Source organism: Chanodichthys erythropterus, chromosome 10, assembly GCF_024489055.1.
Source record: "Chanodichthys erythropterus isolate Z2021 chromosome 10, ASM2448905v1, whole genome shotgun sequence".
In the NCBI taxonomy this organism is placed as follows: domain Eukaryota; kingdom Metazoa; phylum Chordata; class Actinopteri; order Cypriniformes; family Xenocyprididae; genus Chanodichthys; species Chanodichthys erythropterus.
Genome location: NC_090230.1, coordinates 38,771,950 through 38,792,639, shown reverse-complemented (window position 1 = coordinate 38,792,639; position 20,690 = coordinate 38,771,950). Strand labels below are relative to the sequence as shown.

General features: G+C 36.3%; 1 protein-coding gene across 5 annotated transcripts in view; it reads left to right on the top strand.

The window, feature by feature from the left end:
• Positions 1-4,080: 4,080 nt before the first annotated feature.
• msi2a (musashi RNA-binding protein 2a) overlaps positions 4,081-20,690 on the top strand; it is a 194,437-nt gene continuing 177,827 nt past the window's right edge. For 3 of the 5 annotated variants that reach the window (XM_067397648.1, XM_067397646.1, XM_067397645.1), the window contains exons 1-5: positions 4,081-4,257; positions 4,508-4,548; positions 4,842-4,923; positions 6,633-6,717; positions 15,312-15,353. In XM_067397648.1, the coding sequence (XP_067253749.1) occupies positions 4,196-4,257; positions 4,508-4,548; positions 4,842-4,923; positions 6,633-6,717; positions 15,312-15,353 (312 nt within the window). In that variant the 5' untranslated portion in view covers positions 4,081-4,195. Of the gene's footprint in view, positions 4,258-4,494; positions 4,549-4,841; positions 4,924-6,632; positions 6,718-15,311; positions 15,354-20,690 lie in introns of those variants that run through there. The other 2 variants (XM_067397649.1, XM_067397647.1) reach the window with 2 other exon arrangements.

Here is a 20,690-nt window from a genome sequence, read left to right as displayed (position 1 = left end):
ACTGCAAGTGTTTAAAAAATGAAAATAACAACAGTCTTGTCTCCGTGAATACAGTAAGAAACAATGGTAACTTTAACCACATTTAACAGTACATTAGCAACATGCTAACGAAACATTTAGAAAGACAATTTACAAATATCACTAAAAATATCATGATATCATGGATCATGTCAGTTATTATCGCTCCATCTGCCATTTTTCGCTATTGTTCTTGCTTGCTTACCTAGTCTGATGATTCAGCTGTGCACAGATCCAGACGTTAATACTGTCTGTCCTTGTTTAATGCTTGAACATGAGCTGGCATATGCAAATATTGGGGGCGTACATATTAATGATCCCAACTGTTACGTAACAGTCTGTGTTATGTTGAGATTCGCCTGTTCTTCTGAGGTCTTTTAAACAAATGAGATTTATATAAGAAGGAGGAAACAACGGAGTTTGAGACTCACTGTATGTCATTTCCATGTACTGAACACTTGTTATTTGACTATGCCAAGGTAAATTCAATTTTTAATTTTAGGGCACCTTTAAAAGTTTACAAACCACTTGTAGGATCTTTTTTTATTATTATTTTTAGTACTACCCTGAAGATATTTGAAGTATATTGAACAAGACAAAGTTAACTTTGTTTTCTGCTTAAATATTTCCGCATAACCTCAGAGTTGCTGGGGAAAGAAGGATATTTAGCGCCATATCAACTTTTAATGTTCGGTTTAGTTCATATTTTTAATAACAAATGAGGCTCATATTCAGTAGTACGTAAGTGAGTTCCAGTCCAGAGCTATAATGTCTGTTGTTTTAACACAAGGGTGTCCAAACTTGGTCCCGGAGGGCCACTGTCCTGCAGAGTTTACCTCCAACTTGGCTCAACACACCTGCCTGGAAGTTTCTAGTAGTATGCCTAGTAAGATCTTGTTTAGCTGGTTCAGGTGTGTTTAATTGGGGTTGGTGCTGAACTCTGCAGGACAGTGGCCCTCCAAGAGTACGATTGGATATCAGTTTTAAACCATGGCTGAGTCTGAAATCCCATACTCTCTTGAATAGGTACTTATTTTGAATAAGTAATTACTTCACAACAGCTAAAGAAGTGCATTCTCTATAGTATGAGTGTGTGTAGTGAATGAATGTAATCCAGATGTTCTACAAATCTTCTCCTGTGGCCTTATGGGATAGTAAAGTGTCTATCGTATGCACACTTCAGAATCTCGTTGGAAGTATTGGGTCATCAGGATACTCTTTGCCTACTCTTTTTTGAGTACTGCGAATTCGGACATACTTCTTTTGTCACATACTGTTTTTCGCCTACTATATAGTAGAGAAGTATGCGATTTCGGATACAGCCCATTTCTTTAAAATGTTGTAATTTCTCACTAATAGTTAAAGAGTTTATGAATTCCATACATCTTTGAACAAATGACGTGCACCTGCTGCTTCTGGCCAACAGATGTCACTCAGTGTAAAGCTTTTCAATGGCTGGTTAGGAGAAGTGGTCAGGATAGTGTTCATTTTTAGAAGCAAGGATATAAATTGATTATATTTTTCTAAGAAATACTGTGTAAAAATATAAATGTGTTTATATATGTGTGTATATATATATATATATATATATATATATATACACATACATATATACACAGACACACACACATTATGCATAATGTAAATAATGCAACAGGAATGTGTGTGTGTATATATAATATGTTATATTTGCATAATGTATTTACCACAGTAGTAGAGTTACTAGTGATCAACCTGCATATACATATGCAGTAATTATGTAAATAGCCTATACATTTATATTTTTACACAATATTATCAATTTGTATCCTTGTTTCTAAAAATGGACACTATCCCGACTATACCTGTGGTGATCAACAGAGAAACACATCTAGCTGACTTGAATAAATGTTGCATGGCTGTGCAGCCATGTGAAAGATCCCACAGCAAAGCACTCTGTAGAGAAAAGGTGACTTCTAGCAATAATTTGCATGAAATATCATGGGAAAGTGTGCTGAAATGGCCTGAATATTTAAAGTGAGTGGTGACATTCTTCAATAAACATGCAGAAAAGCCCTTGTATTTTGGTCCTGCTCTCATATCTGCCAGCCACAGGGGGTCTGATTGGTTTGCTCGGAGGAAGCTGAATGGTACAGCTGATTCTGTTGCATGTATAGTCTCATATGCTCCAGTCCTATCTTTGAGATTTCTATTTCTCTAAGCAGAAAATCCTCTCATTTCCAGAGTGGCCTGATGAATGCGAATTATCCTAAAGAGATGCAGTGATCTGTTAGGCAGCGAACAGATGCACAGCATTAAAAAAATGAGACTTTCAGTAAGTAGAAGATCCACTCATTAATCAAACACAGATGCCACTGTGACTGTGGGTCTCCCTCACATATTGGACTCATATAACATGATGCAGTTCACTTTTCATGATACAGGAAACACTTCTCAAATATCAAAAACTCTCCACAATGTCCCTTTTACCAGCAGAAGTCATTTTAATATCAAATATCAGAGTTGAACATCCATTTGAGCCTGTGTTTCGGGACTGGTGTGGGTTTGAGAAAGTTTATTAGAACATTAGCAGCATGACCTATGAATGGCCTGTGTTTATTTAGTGAGGTAAGAAATGATTGGCTGGTTCAAGAGTTCTCATTTAGCCATGCTGGGAGAAGCAATGCCCTTGTTTTCCACAGTTATCTGGTTCTGTGAAACTAGAGCTGCAGTCATTTGATAAACTTCCCATTTGAGCATTTCCATATCAATGAAGTCAGCAGATGTCACACTAACACTGATCTATCCATTCTGCATGCTCACTCAGCAAAGAGGGAAATGCTCAGAAATACATTGCCTGCATGTGTGGGGGTGTCAGGTTTTTAAGAACCCTCCAGGAAAATTAACATACATACCAAATGATGTCTTAGGGCTATGTTCAGGGATTAACAATATTTTAGCTCAGTATAAAAACAATAGAAATAACTGGAAAGTCCCCACCATGATATAAAAGCAGGCATATATTCCTAATGTTTTATACAGTAAGCTCCAGTGTTATTTTAGTATTACTGATGGTGGTAGGGAAAGTTATTTTTAAAATTAATGCATTACAATATTGTATTACTCTCTAAAAAAGTAAGTAATTGCGTTACTTAGTTAATTTTTATGGAGAGTAATGCATCACTTTTGCGTTACTTTTTCTGGGCTTGCTTGTTTGTTTTTTAACAACAACAAATAAATTCTATTTTTGCCAAATGTAAAAGACAAAAAAGACAACTCAAGTTACTTGTAATGTGTTACCCCCAACACTGATTATTGATATACTATTATAGTTTTTGTTAATATTTTGATTTTTTTTTTTATATTTTCTGTTTTCATTTTCATTTTAGTTTTAGTAGTAATTTTATTGTGTGTTTTTGTCATTTTTATTAGTTTTAATTTGTTTTAAATGTCTGTATAGTTTTTTATTAGGTTTTAGCAACTCGCTGAAATAAAATGAGTCTTTTTGATGAATGATTATTTTATTTCAAGTAATGAAAATGTTTTTTTTTTTTTTGTTTTTTTTTAATGGATTTATTTTTCATTAACATTAATATCCAAGCTCAGTACTGAAAGGTGCCAACAGAATGAAAGGGCTTTAAAAAGAAAAAAATAGAATTCCAAACAAACATGAACATTTATAAACCTTATTTATCTCTGTGCACTATGTAAATTCGCTTATTAATTTATGACATTGTCACTAATAATAATTTGTCAAACTAAAACGACAAACATGGCATCATATGCTAGTGCTATCAAGAAAACACTAGATTTTCCTTAACTATCGTGCTTAAGTTTGGTTTTAAATATTCATTTTCTTTTCCAGAAAGCCTCTTGGTTGTATTTATTCAGAAGGTGGCGCAAATGTAAACTTTATAGGGTTTGAAGAGCCTACTGAAGAACTGAATGTACTCTCGTGGTTCCTGTCAAACGCTGCTAACCAACAGGGGGCGTGGTTTCCTTAGATAGGTAGACGCAGATCCCTGCCGGATTGGTTGGTTGACGCTTTCAGTCACGCCCCTCCTGAGAGGGGCGGGAGCCGCGCGCTGATCCCACGTGTGACGCTAGAGCTCCCGGTTCGGTAATATTCCTCAAGCTGGGGCTGCAGTGCCCGTGTGTGTGTGTATGCGTGTGTTTGGAGTTGGTTGGGCTTTGAGCTATGGAAGCGGACGCGAGTCAAGTCACCTCTGGAAGCCCGAGTGATTCGCAACACGACCCGGGGTAAGAAGACAGGACAAGTGCGCGCGTGCCCTTGTGTGTGTTTGGAGTTTGATTCTGTTTTCAGCGCGAGCGAGCGCGTGTCCTTCCTCGCGCAGTTCTGCTGATGTTTTGATTGACAGGTCATTTCTAAGGCTCTTTTCAGCCGGTACACAGCTCAAGCTGTTCGTAGGTCGCTCTTTATGAGGTATTTACAAGGAAAAATGGCCGTTTTGACATCTGGAGTCACTTATACCATTTTTTCTCCTTACAGTAAAATGTTTATCGGTGGCCTCAGCTGGCAAACTTCACCAGGTAAGGAGAATTTCTTCTGTTTTGGAGTTGTTTTGCTTCGTATTTATCCATCGCACGCGCTGTAAGCTGTGTGTGTGTGTATGTGTGTCACTGCGCACAAGGTTATTGTGATTTTCAGTCATCTGACACTAAAGCGAGCGACGCGACAAAACTTGAACGCTCTCATTATAATCAACGAACTGTGAAGCGCGCGACCTTCGTTGATTATAACGGCAGCGTTCAGGCTCAGTCGCGTCGCTCACTTGAAGTGTTGCCACTGTTTAACCCTCTTGTGTCCTTGTGTTTGTGTTCAGACAGCCTTAGAGACTATTTCAGTAAATTCGGGGAGATCAGAGAATGTATGGTGATGCGCGACCCCACCACCAAACGCTCCAGGTAAACACACGTGCTTCATTTTCTCCTATTTTTCGCTGTCTCTATTCTGCTGTCTTATGATGCGTTAAGGGCAGATCAAGAAGAACGGGAAGGAAAGCTGATTCATAATGCAATTTGACATTGAGTTAGGACTGTACTGCAAGACAGCTATTCCCTATTTTCCAAATTATATTACAAAGGACAAAGTACATTTGCAAATATATGACAGAGCCAGGCAATGCACATTATATTATAGATGTGTATATCAGACTTTTCTACATAAATCTGCAGGGGGGAATCTATGACTTGGGTAAAGTTGGTTTTATATCGGACTTCTGATAAATTCAGACTTTCCAATAAATGTGCAATAAATTAATGTTTGCGAATTTTAAGCTGATGATATTGACAACCAACGATTGTCAACTTACAACATTTTTCACAGTCGATCAAAATAGGCAAGTATTGTTTTAATGGCATATTTACTTGTGAATGTCCAATGTAGTGTGATTAACAAGGCTATTGAATACGGATATCCGAATGTGCGAATATAAAACCAACTACCCAAGTGAATCCATGACCTCCTTATATTGGAGAAGTGACCCTAATAAGGCCACAAACCATACAAAAACATTTTTGTTATTTTGAAATCCAAAAATACAAAGCATGAGAGGAATTGTTTCATAGCAATTGCAAAAAATTCAGACGATTTTTTAAAAAACATTAAATGTTCAGTTATTTAGGATTTGTTGCTGCCACTGTAGATGTAGCATCAAAACTTTGCTGTTCTGAGACTTTTTTTTTAATATTTCAGCGATGAAAGTGGCTAAATATTGCAAAGAATTTTAAAATTAGTAGATTAATAACTCAAACGCAACCTGTTATTATTTATTTTCTTAATTATGTAGTGCTGGAGTGGTGGTTTCAAAGAGATGCAGCAGAATAACTAAATTAATTAGATGTATTTGTAACCATATATAAAAAAAGGAATGCCCTGACTGTGTATAATTCATAAATACAATTTTTATTTTTGTCAGACCGAGCTCCTAAGGAATGCTGCAACCTCCTATTAAACCCACATAGGCTAAGAACCCATTCAGTCTCATATAAAAAGCATTAATTCACTATGCTCAGAACACAATTAATGAACTTTACCCACTTACACTGAGAAAAAATATACATATATAAGGCACCAGGGCTATGAGGCCTCACAAGCTTATTGCTTTAGCAAAGAAAAATGTTTGGTTATAGTTAATTGGGTGCTGAAAAATGTCTTGAACTTAATGTTGTCAGTTTCTGACATTTAAATTACAGATGAATGTAAAATGTTCTTTTTCTTTTCTACTTATAATAATAGTCTTTAAATTTAGATTTGGTGGGCTTAAAGGGTCACTTGCCCTGTATAAATATCTAATGTGCTATAAATGACTGGCCAATATTTACAGAGTGTATTGTGTTTTGTATCTGTGTATACAGTATATACTATGTTTATTATTATTCAAGGGCATTGGAACAATTTGAAAAGTGTAGCAGCGACATAAGGCATTGAATAGTTATGATAATCTCACAACAAGTGGAAATTTCTAAATGTGTCATAATGATTGCAACACCCCTGCCTTCACTGAGCGTATCAGCAAATATTCAAGAGCGCTTTGTATGCTGTCACAATTTTTCTGCCTCTCCTGTGAAGTTATCTCCTGACCTTCACTGTATTTTGTGTTTTTGTTCCACAGAGGGTTTGGCTTCATCACGTTCGCAGATGTTTCCAGTGTAGATAAAGTCTTAGCTCAACCACACCACGAATTAGACTCCAAGACGGTATGTATCACTTCATAACTTTTGGTTTTTGTAACTGTGAGAATAGAGAGTGCGCATTGAAACAGATGTCATTCAGATGAAGTTCTTTCCCACAGAGTTTTTCATTTCCTTTCCCATCTCTGTTTATTTCCTGCTTCTTTATTAAAAAGTTCATTTTTTTGAGCTTGAGTGGACTGAGAGTTTTACGTACTTGCATATCAGGGCTTAACGATAAGGATAGCCTAAGGCCAGTGTGAACGAGATTGGAATCGCCACTTGCTATATAGGGCCACAGGGCTCTACATTGTGACCATTTCAGTCGCATTTGCTACTGAAAATCATTGCGTGAGACTGAAATTATTATTAGTTTTTTTTTTTTTTAGAAACGCTAGTGCGATTGTCCCAATCAGGCCCGGTTCTAAGGAGGTGCTAGAGGGTACACCCTCAGCTGAAACTAATAATAGCATATTGGTGAAACCAATTTGGCAAACGATCCAGTGCGTTTTTGTGTTTGCATTTAGGAGACTGTCAAAGGTTTCTATTTACAACGTTTTTGCAGCGTTGAGCTGTGTAGCTAATCACAGACATATCTATTGATTTCTTGAACGCAATGACCAATCAGAAGTGTTTAACTTAGTCAGAATCCATTCACTGTTCAAAATGCCGGATTTTATGTCCAGTGCTGAGTTCTGCACACTCGTGAATCCTCTTATTATAACAAATAAAGTGTAGTCTCGATGTAAATAAGAGATTCATTGTGCAGTGTAGAAAACTTCTTTGTAGTGATTTTAAGGGAGGGCTCTTTGCATGCTTTCTAGACTAAATATAATGCGTTCAGAATTTGGATAAGTCTTGTTTTTGTGCTGCTAAGACGACCAAAGGCCACTTGTTTTTAAAATGTTTTAAAATGTGTGTATATGATATAGTTAAGTAATATCACATGAGCAAGACTGCAGTTTTCCTCATATCAGCACGATTGCAAATGTTCTGTTGGTTTATTAAGCTTTTATTACAGTTTAATAAACAATAATTTAATATTAAGTGACTTACATTTTAGGCACAATATTGTCTGATTTTGCTCTGTTTCATTAAAGGTGCCCTAGAATCAAAAATTGAATTTACCTTGGCATAGTTGAATAACAAGAGTTCAGTACATGGAAATGACTTACAGTGAGTCTCAAACTCCACTGTTTCCTCCTTCTTGTGTAAATCTCATTTGTTTAAAAGACCTCAGAAGAACAGGCGAATCTCAACATAACACAGACTGTTACGCAACAGTTGGGATCATTAATATATATGACCCCTGTATTTGCATATGCCAGCCCATGTTCAAGGCATTAGACTAGATTAGGTAAGCAAACAAGAACAATAGCGAAAAATGGCAGATGGAGCAATAATAACTGACATGATACATGATTACATGATATTTTTAGTGGTATTTGTAAATTGTCTTTCTAAATGTTTTGTTCGCATGTTGCTAATGTACTGTTAAATGTGGTTAAAGTTACCATCGTTTCTTACTGTATTCACAGAGTAAAGAGCCGTCGCTATTTTCATTTTTAAACAAAACTCATTCAGAATCAAATGTAAACATCATGTAAATACTATACTCACATGATCCGACGCATGCATGCAGCATGCACGACGAACATCTTGTAAAGATCCATTTGAGGGTTATATTAGCTGTGTGAACTTTGTAAATGCACTGTATTATAGAGTCGCGAGCTCGATGGGCAGGGAGCGCAAGATTTAAAGGGGCCGCAGCCTGAATCGGTGCATAGTTAATGATGCCCCAAAATAGGCCTTTAAAAAAATTTATTAAAAAAATCTATGGGGTATTTTGAGCTGAAACTTCACAGACATATTCAGGGGACACCTTAGACTTATATTGCATCTTGTAAAAACTGGTTCTAGGGCACCTTTAAAGTCAATGATTTAATGACCCATTTGTAAAGGCCGTCGCTGCGTCCAAAATCGAATAACTGCAACTGACTCTGGTAGGTCACATGACGGTAACAATATGGCAGATTTAGTACATCTGAATTTCATTCATACTTCCAACATTCATACTATATAGAACATACTTTTTTAATCATTGTGAAGTAAATTCAAATTGAAATGTAGTAAAAACTCAGTATAGACAGTATAAGATTTCGGATGCAGTGAGTCACTTGCTTTATTCCTAAATAAATCAGCCGTTTGAACGAATCGATTGAATGAAAGATTCAGTGACAAAGGCAGTGACATGCCACCATCTATTGGTTGTTTTATATTTCAATTTAAAACTATAATTTCAGTTATTTTAATCAATTAATATTTCTGTATTCAAAACTTTATTTAAAACATTAATCTCATAACGTTGTTATTATGAATTTAAAAGGATCTGTTCCACTCATTTTTTTTTTTTTTTTTTTTTTTTTTATTTTGTTGCTTTTCTTAGAATGCTTGCTAGACATCTAGTTGAACTAGATAATCTCTTGCTTGCTGGATTAAGTATGCTTTGTATTTCATGAAATTAAAGAAGATTATACTCTATATATAATGGCCTAACAGTATTTTTACAAAAAAGTGGCAGCCCTTTCTTGCACATGTTAAAACTCTCCAGCTGGACCCAGACTCTGTAGTTTGACTCTGATCACCCACACCTCCAAAGGCTCTTATTACATTATTGCTCTTTTGTTGCTTGGATAACATTTAATGGTTTATTAGTTTGTAACCCTTTAAAATGTGTATTGGGATGGATGTAAATATGTAGGTTTATGTGTTTGTCCGGGTCTTATGTGCACTTGTATGTGTCAGGGCTCGACAATAAGGACTGCCCAATGGCCCAGGGCCAGTGTGAATGACGCTCGGGACAGTAGACGGAGTGGTCACTTGCCCGATCGGGCCAGTGCTGTAGGGTGTGCAAGATATATCATCTATGATATCGTAATTGTTGATTTAACGATATGAAATTATCGAGTATGTCCCTCAATTTACAAAAACCAAACAAAAAAACCCAATGAGTGCACGCATGCACTACGTGATGTTGTCTAGTAGGTTAGACTAAAAGTATGTACTCTTTCTGTGAACAAAAAGTACTTACTTTTGAGTGTGTAGCAAAAGAGTAGACAAGCTTTAGGACATACTAACACGTCATACAATCGTGTCTTTTCTCTCTGTCGCATCCTGTCACCGTAAATTGGCCTGTCAATCATCTTACATCCTCCACATTTCATTTAGTTAATTTCCTACCGTATCGGAGAGAAATACAGCACGTTGATCTGCAGTCGCGGGTCTTTCATGTGGAGAACTCTCCTCATTAATGCATAATGATGCATTTAAAAGTTAATGGCCATTCGGATCTTTATGAAAGTCCACATTGGTATTTGCAGGTGAAAAATAACATGGGTAACATTAAATATATATTTTCTATCAGGTTAAACTGATTATTAGTCACTCAAATCTCTCAGCGTCGATCGCGTATATCTGCCATGTTTTGTAGTTTTTGAACACTTTTTACTCGTGTTTGTAGTTCTGAACTGAATCCTCATCCAATGCGCAATGGGTTGTGGGCAGGGTCGTGTACGCTTTCACTGTGTGATTTAGTCTACTAAAATGCCTTTAGAATGCCCCCAGAAGTCAACATAAGGGGCAAAAATGACCCTGTATATCTTTCATATTTATATAATTTAATATAGTTAAGCAATATTAAACAAACAGTGCCGTTTTTGTCCAAATATTAGCATGATTACAAATGTGATATTGATTTTAAACAGCGTACAGTTAAATGAACAAGAACCTAATATCAAGTGACTTACATTTTAGACACCAAATCGCTTGTTTCTATCTATTTCTCCTACGAAAATAGTTCCACAGAATTGTTTTGGATCTCTGAGCAACGCGTCCTGAATGAATCAGCCGCTTGAATGAATCGGTTGAATCTCAATGACATTCGCTGCCACCTACTGTCGGGTTTAATTTAATTTTTAAAGTGTCTTTTCATTTTATAAATAATTTCAAATAACAATATTTAACGTTTTATATTTTCAACATTTCAAAACATTATGTATGCATATGTAACTGCTCTTGACTGATATACTTTAATAAAGTTTAATCTATAGTTATATAGTTAGCTATACATTAGATTACAATTTCTGTACCTCTCCTGTTTAAACATACTTGAAAAACTTGAAAAGCACTGGGCAAGTGAACATTTTGGCGTGGCAAGTAAAAATTTGAACCACTGGCCTAACTGGGCCAGTAGAAAAAATCCTTAGCGTTGAGCCCTGTGTCTATCTATTTATATACCTCATTATCATCGTAATTATTTATTAATTTTAATTTTAATATATAACGGTGACTGAACGTGATTCACTGACATCATGTCGGCTTTCATAGACAACCTAGGAAGTCAGGGACAGTTTTTAAGTTTAATTTCAAGCTGTTCACACATTGGCAATAAAAAAGCGATTAATACATGAAAATTCTTACATATATAGCCTCTTTAAAATAAAATGAATAATAAATTAATACATTGAAATGTTTGATTTTTAAGACATTTTGTTTGCTTTTTTTGGTACTACGTTGGGTCGCCACTCAACGTCTGTGAAGTAGTGTGCTGTGTGGATGTGATTGAGGAATGTGCAGGGTAGAAATTCAACTGAATTTGCATTAAATCTGTTTGTCTTAACCAAGATTATACTGCAAGATTTCAACTACATTTAAGTTCCCTGTCATAGGCTAACCTGCAATTTTGCCACCACTTTCCTTTAATTGCCATTAATTTTCATACATTCCTGTTAATTCCCATGGAAAGTTTTCATCTATGAAAATTCACGGAATTTGCAACCCTAAACAGCCATAAAACTGAATGCTGTGTGTTCAAATGAATGCTGTGTGCCATCTGTGTAGATGGTGTTTAGACTGACATTGACTCAAGGACTCTGAGACAAAATGTGTCCTTTCCTTGTTTATCTGAGAAATAACTTTAACCTCATCTGATCTCATTCTGAACTGAAGGGACACCTCAGGATTTCCCCTTTCTTTCCTTTCACAGTCACCTAAGACTCACCCACATGGATTTGATGTTTGCACCCTTTGCATGTCTTCATATAGTAAACTTGCATTCTTCTATAGCTTGAATTAAAAACTTAGTTTACTCAGCTCAATTCCTGTACTCCATTTGATTTTGAATCTGTACACTACTAAACAATGAAGATACCGCAAAAAATGACCCCTAGAGTGTTGAAAATGTTAGCATTCATAATGGAAATATATAGTTACATCAGTCAGTGTGCTGGCATTCTGAAAATGACACTTCTCTGCTGTGCGTTGATTTCTTTAGTATGTTTAGTTTGTGGGAAAAAAAACAAAAACTTAAATGTCAGACAAACTACGCCGAACACCTGGAGCGACTACACCACACGCTGTCTTCATTCTCCCAGTCTTCTATGCTCCAGAAACGCTCGCGTGTCTGATGCTGTCTGTAAATCTGACGGTAATGAATAATTACGACTGGCAGTGAGGTTTCAGGGCTGTGCTGTGTGTCGCTCGTATTCAGCTGAAATCAGATTTCTGTGAGCTTTTTATCGCAGTGGGGGGTTGTTATCTCGTCTCCTGCAATCAGTGCTGAGTTTTGTACAGTGTACAGGAACAGTAAACACTTTGAGTGATGTCTTTTTAGAGAGGAACTTTTGTTGGAGGATACATCTACTAGGCGTATTTGAAAAATCATAGGCTATAGAGTGGTCTATACCTAGATGGCATTTTTAGGAAGAGACACTGTGTTTTTCAGAACACAGGAAGCAGTTTTGGAAGATTTTGGTTGAAAGCTGGTTTAAGTTTTGTTTTTTGTAAGGAATGAGTCTCACAGGTCCTCATTACACCTGATAATTACATCTGTCTCAGGTGATCCAATTACAAGTGTTTAGGAAAGACAGATTGCTATTTAAACCTGGTATAAACATGTCTAAAATGCATCTCCTGAATCTTTCCTTGCTTTTCAAAGGAAAATATTACATTTACATACATTTTAATCTCACCATAAACTCAACAGTCAAACAGAAAGCTCATTGTTATTTTAGTCGAGTAACTGAACTTTGACTGTGCGTCATGTGAACTGAAATTTTGTGCATATATACGTTTGGACTTTTTGAAACAATGACTGTATCTTTCACAAGATGTAATATAAATCTCTGGTGTCCTCATAATGTGTCTGTGAAGTTTCAGCTCAAAATACCCCACAGATCATTAGTATAGCTTGTCAAATTTGCCCCTGTTTGGGTGTGAGCAAAAACACACAGTTTTTGTATGTGTCCTTTTTAAATGCAAATGAGCTGCTGCTCCCGGCCCACTTTCCAAAAGAAGGTTGAGCTTTAACAGCTCATGCTTTGGTTGATCAACAACAAAGCTGGATAATCTCACACAGCCAAAATGACAATTGTCAGTGAAGGTGTTCAGCCTTACATTGTTCAAACAGGTGTCGGACACTGATGGAGAGACTCAGGAAGTAGTTACAACTTTTAGAATGCAACTGGACGTTTCTGAATGGTTAGTGGAAAAATTAATGTAGTTGCTGTGGAGTTGATTCAACTCATCGACTAGCATGTGCCGTCATGTTTATCTTTTGTGCAAATCCAGTGTTGAATTGATCCTCGTTTGTGAAGCAGTCCAGCGTAAAATGATGGCATTGCAACAACACTCAACTACAACAACTCTTCCTGTTCTCTAAAGCAGCCCAACATGGCCTCAAACCCCTTTGTTGCGTGTTCCTGAGGGCAAGGTTTATGTAAATTTTGGGGTTTGTGATGTCACCAACCTGGGAAGAAGCTTGTTGTAGTCCTTAAAAAGCGATTTCTGCAAAGGAAAATATCTCCCTTTCCATTGAACTTTGAGCATCGTAACTTTGCAGATGTTGTTTATGTTAAACATGAACAATACACACTGACAAGTTAAAAAGGTGAAATCATAATCAAGGAACCACTTTAAGCATGGAACCTGCTCAGAGCACTTTACAAATGCAGTGTGGTAGTTTTACACTTTCAGCTAAAGTGGTTTTAGTAATACAATCGCAAAAACGCTTTGTACTTGTATTTAGCGCTGACCGCTTGTGATCGGATCAGCCAAACAGGATGTTAATACCAGATGTAAACCACTATCTGAAAGCAATAAAAGGCTACTAACACATTCAACTGCTACTGCTGAGATGGGAGAAGCTCAGTAATTGCTTCATCTGGAAATACACAGGACTTTATTTACACAATGTGTGCTCGAGTCTAAATTACATATTGGCTTAATAACTGCTGTCTGCTGTTTGATTCAGATTATCACTAGGTTTTAAGATTTTTTTTTTTTTAAATGTCTGTGATTAGTTTGTCTGACTGAATGGCTGGCACCACAGTACTAACAGTGGTAGCAAAAATTTTTGTACTTATAGGCCTAATTAGTGATGATCTCTAAGGTCGTGACCCCATAGATGCAGCTGATTGATTCCAATGGATATTTGCAAATGCATGAAAATTCAAAAACCTACATCAGATTGTTTTGGTGCCTTTGTTTATAGACCCAGTATACGCATGAATGTTGCTCAATTTATCCGTGCATTTATCAGAATGAGATGTTTGCTCTCAGGCTGTATGGAAAAAGACTCCTAATTTCTACTGATTTGAAATTCAAAGCGTAATATTGTTTCTGCTCACACAGGCTTGTTTCTATGGAGTAATTGAGGTTGAATTGGTTAAGCCTCAGGCTAATTGCTAAAACGAATCGCTACATGAAATTCATCACAGAGAAGGTTTCCATACCCAGGTGTTACAAAATCCATCTCTCTAATTGACCTGATTTGGGGAGATAACAATCACAGCTCAGTCAAATGGAATTTTGGGAGAATAAAAGGTTTAGTTCAGTGGACACCAGTGTCATTTCAGAGAATAATTACAATGTGAGAGGCACAGTAAATTGACGTGTATATATATTTGTATATATTATATATATATTATATATTGTATATGTATATGTATATACAACATATACAAATATACAACACGCATATATATAGACAAGGTAAAAAAAAAAGACTACTAAGATTCTATCCAGCAAGAAATAGTCTGTTTGTGGGATTTATTTAGAAAGGCTCGGTGTCTGTAATGATACACACTTATATGCTGCAGAGCCCTCAGGCAAACGTTCAAATCTACACTAGGAGTTTTGCTACAATCTAAAGCCTTTGCCTTGCTGAACATGGACAAGTAATTTCCTGCAAGAGCCCAATTTCGATCTGTTTATGTTTTTCCTCTTGACTACGTCTGCCTGTATGAGATTGTTTGAAACTCCTCTTTATAAGAGGCTGTATTAAGGCTGAGGCAAGACAGTGTGACACTGGAGCATGAAATAGTTTCTCTGATAATTCTTTCTGTCTGCACACCTTCAGCTGATGGAGCACAAACTGAAATTAACAAGATGACAAGCCAAAGAGTTAATGACTTTGTTCCAGTGTGACCCATCCATGCTCCAAATGGTGTTGATGATTTCTTCAAGTATGAAAGAGTGTATTAAATTTAGGTTTGGATAACTGCATTCAAATATGACTTTTTCTAATCATCATTCTCTCTCTTTCTTTCTCTGTTTGTGCACAGATTGATCCTAAGGTCGCCTTTCCTCGACGCGCCCAACCCAAGGTCAGAATTTTTTAATATATAATATAATATTTTATTTTTTATTCATTTATTTTATTTTTTTGTGGTGCAGACCTGTGCACCATAGTGTTGGGATATCAATTATGTGGTCGGTCAGTGATGCGTGTGTCCATCTGAAGTGATTTGCAGGGATTTGTGGGTAGTGCTCTTAGTTGGCAGTGTGTCCGTCTCTTTTGTGCTAATGCAGTTCTTCCTCTTTACTCTGTAAATTGGTCTGAAGCTCAAAGTGTCCGCCCAAGTGCCGTCCACTCTGGCAGGTTCTTTCTTTTTTGTCCCACAACAAACACCGATCTATAATGGATTTTTTTTCTTGGTTTTGAGTGCCTCACAGATTAGTTTTTTCTTTGCTGAACTGCTCAGGTTTCAGACAGGAGGAAAGCGCTCAGATCCAGGGCATGTCTTCGAAGTCTGTTGGCATGCATTTCCAAAATTTCCAGACAGTTCTTTCCCCTTCTTTATTTGCCAGTTTTGGTCCCTTAACCTTTTCTCTTGAAACATCAAGAACGGCTCAGACGTTTCCCCCCCTCCTCAGGTCCCTGGATTCCTGTTGAAACAAAGAAAATACATTTTGCTCCAAGGCAGCGCTGTTATTTATTTTTTATTTTTTTGGACCCCCTAAACAATATGAACTCCCCTGCAGACGGCAGGTTATGAGAACTGAATTGTCAATTTCAAGGAGACATGGAATGGTTTCTCTTTCTTGTACCCTAGCATCATTTTTGCTGTGTCTTTTTTTCTTATACCATGAAGATAGATAAAGAATAATGTACTGCTATTGTTTTTTTTTTGTTTTTTTTGTAAGTAAATGTAAAGCTGAGTGCATAAGTGCAGAAAGAACTGTATTTATTTTAGTGTGAAGCAGAGAACATGGATTTTAAGGGATCTTAAGGCAATAGGATTAAGGCAGATCTATTGGCATTGCACTGGCTTTTTTTTCTGTACATGTAAAATTGATTTTAGACCGCAAGCAGCTAATCGTTCTTGTCACACATCTTGCCTGCACTCTGCCTGAAAGGTAGTGCTTGTGTTTATTTCTCAGTGTGAGGTCCATGTCTGCTGGAGCTGAGACTTTTTCATTTTTTTTAATTTTTTTTTAAACATGATTGCGGCTCTCCTGTTGTTTATGGACATTTTATAGTTGTCCTGTGTTATTGCAGTTTGAAGTTTGAGAGGTTTGTATTTAGGCTAAGAGAAATGTTATCATCTGCGCTATGTTTGGATTGAGAGTTACGGATGGGTGTGGTGACGTTAATGAGACTTTTAAGAAATGGAATTCTGTTTTGGGTTTGTAATTTCCTTGTGATGTCATCAGTTATGTAATTTGCAAAGTTGGCAAAACTCAAAAAATTTGAGGCAATCAGTCAAGTTTTAAGTTAAGAATTTCAAAGTTTAAGTAAGCAGAACTGGTGTATTTTTATTTTGTACTCATACATTTTAATGATTCTTAACTTGTAATGTTTGAGTACACTAATTTATACATTTAACTTAAAATTATCATGTAACCTCCAATGTAAATATTTATTAGTGTAAACCTAGCTAGCTATAACAAGCTAATTCAGAAAATGATAACTTGCAAATTTTTTAACATGTTAACAGTAGCATGGCATAACACTTGCTGAATGAGTACACGAATATAAAGCATTTAACATATTTGCTCTCGAACCAAGCCATATGCACCACTTGTCACAATGATGGTAATGGCTCTCCAAAGACCCACATTAACAGAAACTCTTCTAAATTAACATAACAAAACATGAATCACTATTAAATCTCCCTCTTAACATTAATCTTGCACAAAAAAACCCCAAAAAAACAAAATATTATATAACACTTAATTTTAACATTTACTCTCCCTTTTGAGTGCCATGTGCAAAGCATGCTGGGTAATAGAAATCCCAGCCCAGTTTCAGTTAAACTTAAGTTCATCTAAATTAAAAGAAATAAGTTCATAAAACTAAAAACAATGAAACAGTTCAGTAAACTTAAAATATATCAGTCCTGTGAACTTGAAAGAAAAAGAAAGTGCTAAATACTCGTAAAAGTTAATTTGACTGAACTAATTTGTTTAATTTAAGTTTGTCCTACTCAACCCAATTAATTATTTTGAGCGTTAGGGTTACAGTGTAGCTTTTGTGTCTGAGAATGTCTGCGTAACATGGCAGACTGGCTATTCTCTCTTCTCCTGCAGACATTAGTGTCTCAGAAATGAGCTTGTCTTTGGTAGCCAAAGTGACCGTTGTCTCCTGAGATTTTTCCCAGCCAACATTTGTTGCCGCCGTTGTGCCACACTGTGATATCACAACAGATCATGGCGTGTCCCGACATGAGTTTAATTGCCACTGGGACTGTGGCCTCTTGTGTCGTTAAAAGAGCTTTGAAAGCTTGTTATGGAAATGGCAGCTAGTCACGAGTCTCTTCAGAAGAGGTGACCAGCGTGATTAACGTTTTCCTGTCTGCCTCATTAGCATGTGCTCACTGAGAACCGCCACTCAACTTTTAAGTTGTCCCTGATTACTAGAACTCATGTAAGATAGCCATACAAGACATCGATTTTTAAGTTGTTTCATTTTAGGGTCATTCCTGCCTTTAACAAGAATGGAATAGGTCCAGAAAAGTCCAGTGTTTCTTATTGGATACTAAACATTTTAATGTAGTTATATAAGGTGTTACAACAAAACTCGCATAGTCATATGAACGTAATTTCGAGTACGAGACTTACTATTTTTTTTTTTTTTTTTTGACCAATTCATTAAAATGAACAGACTCATTAGAATGATTAATTATTATTAATTTTTCTTTATATTTTATCATAGTTGTAGAGCTGAGCAGATACTTTAATTCTGGTTGACATGCAGTACACATGTATATTGAGATCATTATGAAAAGTTGTATAAAGATGTATAATGATCTCAAGATATATGCTTAATTTAAGTTTCTTTGAGGGAAAGGGCTTTAAGGACGGAAAACACAAAGCACTGTAAGAAACTTCGCTTGGCACACCATTATATTTGTGTCCCTGCAATGTCTGTGTCAGCGGAGTGCGTTTTCTCTGCAGCCGGCTTGTTATCAGACTGAGGAGCATGTGAACATGTGAAACAATATAAACACGATAGCCATATGCAGACTCAAATGTATATGTGTGTTCTGTACCATAATTGCTTCATTAGCCTTTTTTTGCTCGCTCTGCTTGAGCTTAAATGCTTTTGCTCTGTTTTTATTTTATTTTTTTCACTATACACATTGTTTAATGATTTAAACTAAAATAAAACCTCAAGATAGGAGATTGCATAATCATAAGCTTGTTCAGAAATGTTCAGAAATTAATGATTAATAAATTAACATCTTTCTCATTAAAGTCCATTTGAATAAATATGATTGAATATTCATTTTTTTATAAGCCCAAATATTTGAATACAATATTTCAGAAAAATGCCCTTCCCTTTTTTTCCTCTTAATTTTGTTAAATGAGTGCTCTTTAGATGAGTCCCTGTAGTCGTCCAATTTGACTCTCATATGCTGAGATTATATTATACACTTGACAGGTGATTTTTATAAAATACAGTTTAATCACTATTTTCTCAGTTCTTTAAAAGATTAAGGCAATTATCAAGTTTGATAAAATGGTGTTTAATTTTCCAATAAAAGATGATACATTTTCCGCAGATTTTGAATCTTATATTCTTGCATTGTGTCCTAACCAGAAGCAATGCAATAAGATTCCAGCAACATTCCAGTGTCTGTCCATACCAGACACAGCACGGCTACAAGACACAACAAATCATAGCCAATCAAATTTGTGTACGGGCAGGCTGCAGTGCATATGGCGCACTTGCTAAGAAGTAGATAAGTACATAAAATAATCAATATTAAACGATTTTAATATTATTGGAAATGCATACTGAGTGACTGATACAGTCTTTGTCACAGAATACACTTATTTGTAAACATTGAGTCAGGGCTGCATGATTCTGGATAAATAAGAATCATAATTTTTTTTTTTTTTGTTACAAACAGAGAGAACGATTCTCCCACATTTCTGAAGAGAACTAATCAAAATAACATTTAATTTACTAGAGGATCTGACAAAACGTTAATTGCTGTAGTCTAATAAAGCACATAATCAGTACCTGAAATTATCAAATTGTCATAGTTTGTACGTTCTTGTTCCAGCCACAGAAATTGAAACCATTAATAAATAGAATCCCCTGTCACTTGTTGCATAAGGGCAAAAACATGGTGAAGATTAGTTTTATCGCATGTAGGGCTGTGCTCTTAAACTTGACAAACCTTAGCGCATCGGCGGTGAACGAGTGAAGCACAAAACTGTTTACAAAAGAAATAATAGGTTAGCAATTAAATGTTAGTCATGTCAAGGAAACATTTGGATTCATGCCGAATGAGAGGTACGCGAACCCATAAATTTAAGCTTTGTCGGCTTTGTATTCTGTTTTGCAATCTGGTCACAGGATTATCAGTGAATTTAACAGTATTCCATTAGTTATTCCATTGGACATGGAATCTCTTGTATTATAAACTTTTCTTCCTTTGGTTTTCTTTTAATTATATTCACATTCTTTACTGTGGTAAGGAAGAAAAACCTTTTTGCTTGCACATCAAATTCTATTTATCACATTTTTTTTGCTTGTTGTTATACATGGTAAGGTGCGTCAAGTTTATTTGTATAGCGCATTTCTCACACGCCGGTGATTTTGGTTTTGCTTTCTCTGGCAGTGCAAAATCAAACACAGCCTAAATGTCTTGCCCCTGCGGAAGATAAAATGCACTCTTCAGACCTTTTACAACAAGTGTCAGTTGCTTTTAACATCAGGAGAAAACATGAAGATATTAGAAAAGAGATGGTCTCTTTCCTGCTCATGTCCCACATCCCTCTCAAAGCGCAGAGCGGTAAATGATGCATCTTTCTGGGGAAATATAAACAAAAGTTTTTTTTTTAAATAATGTTTAACTTTCTTATTATTTAGCTTTGTTATCATTATTTACTGATATTAATTTCAATGTTTTACTGGCTGTAGTGTGTCACTTCACTGACGGAAGTGCTAAAATAAACACGCACGTTAGTTACGAAATGGATGATATAGAGCAGGGGTACTCAACAGGCGGCCCGCGGGCCGCATCCGGCCCGTCAGCATTAAATTTGTGGCCCGCCTCATGCTACATATAAATGTACTTTTATTATAATTTGCGATCAAAATTAGCGTGAATATTACTTCGTTTTTTTACACGCGCACAAGGGTAGGCGTACAGTGCGCGTGGCGCTGTAATCATCAGCAGAGAACGCGTATAGCGTACGCGCGCAGC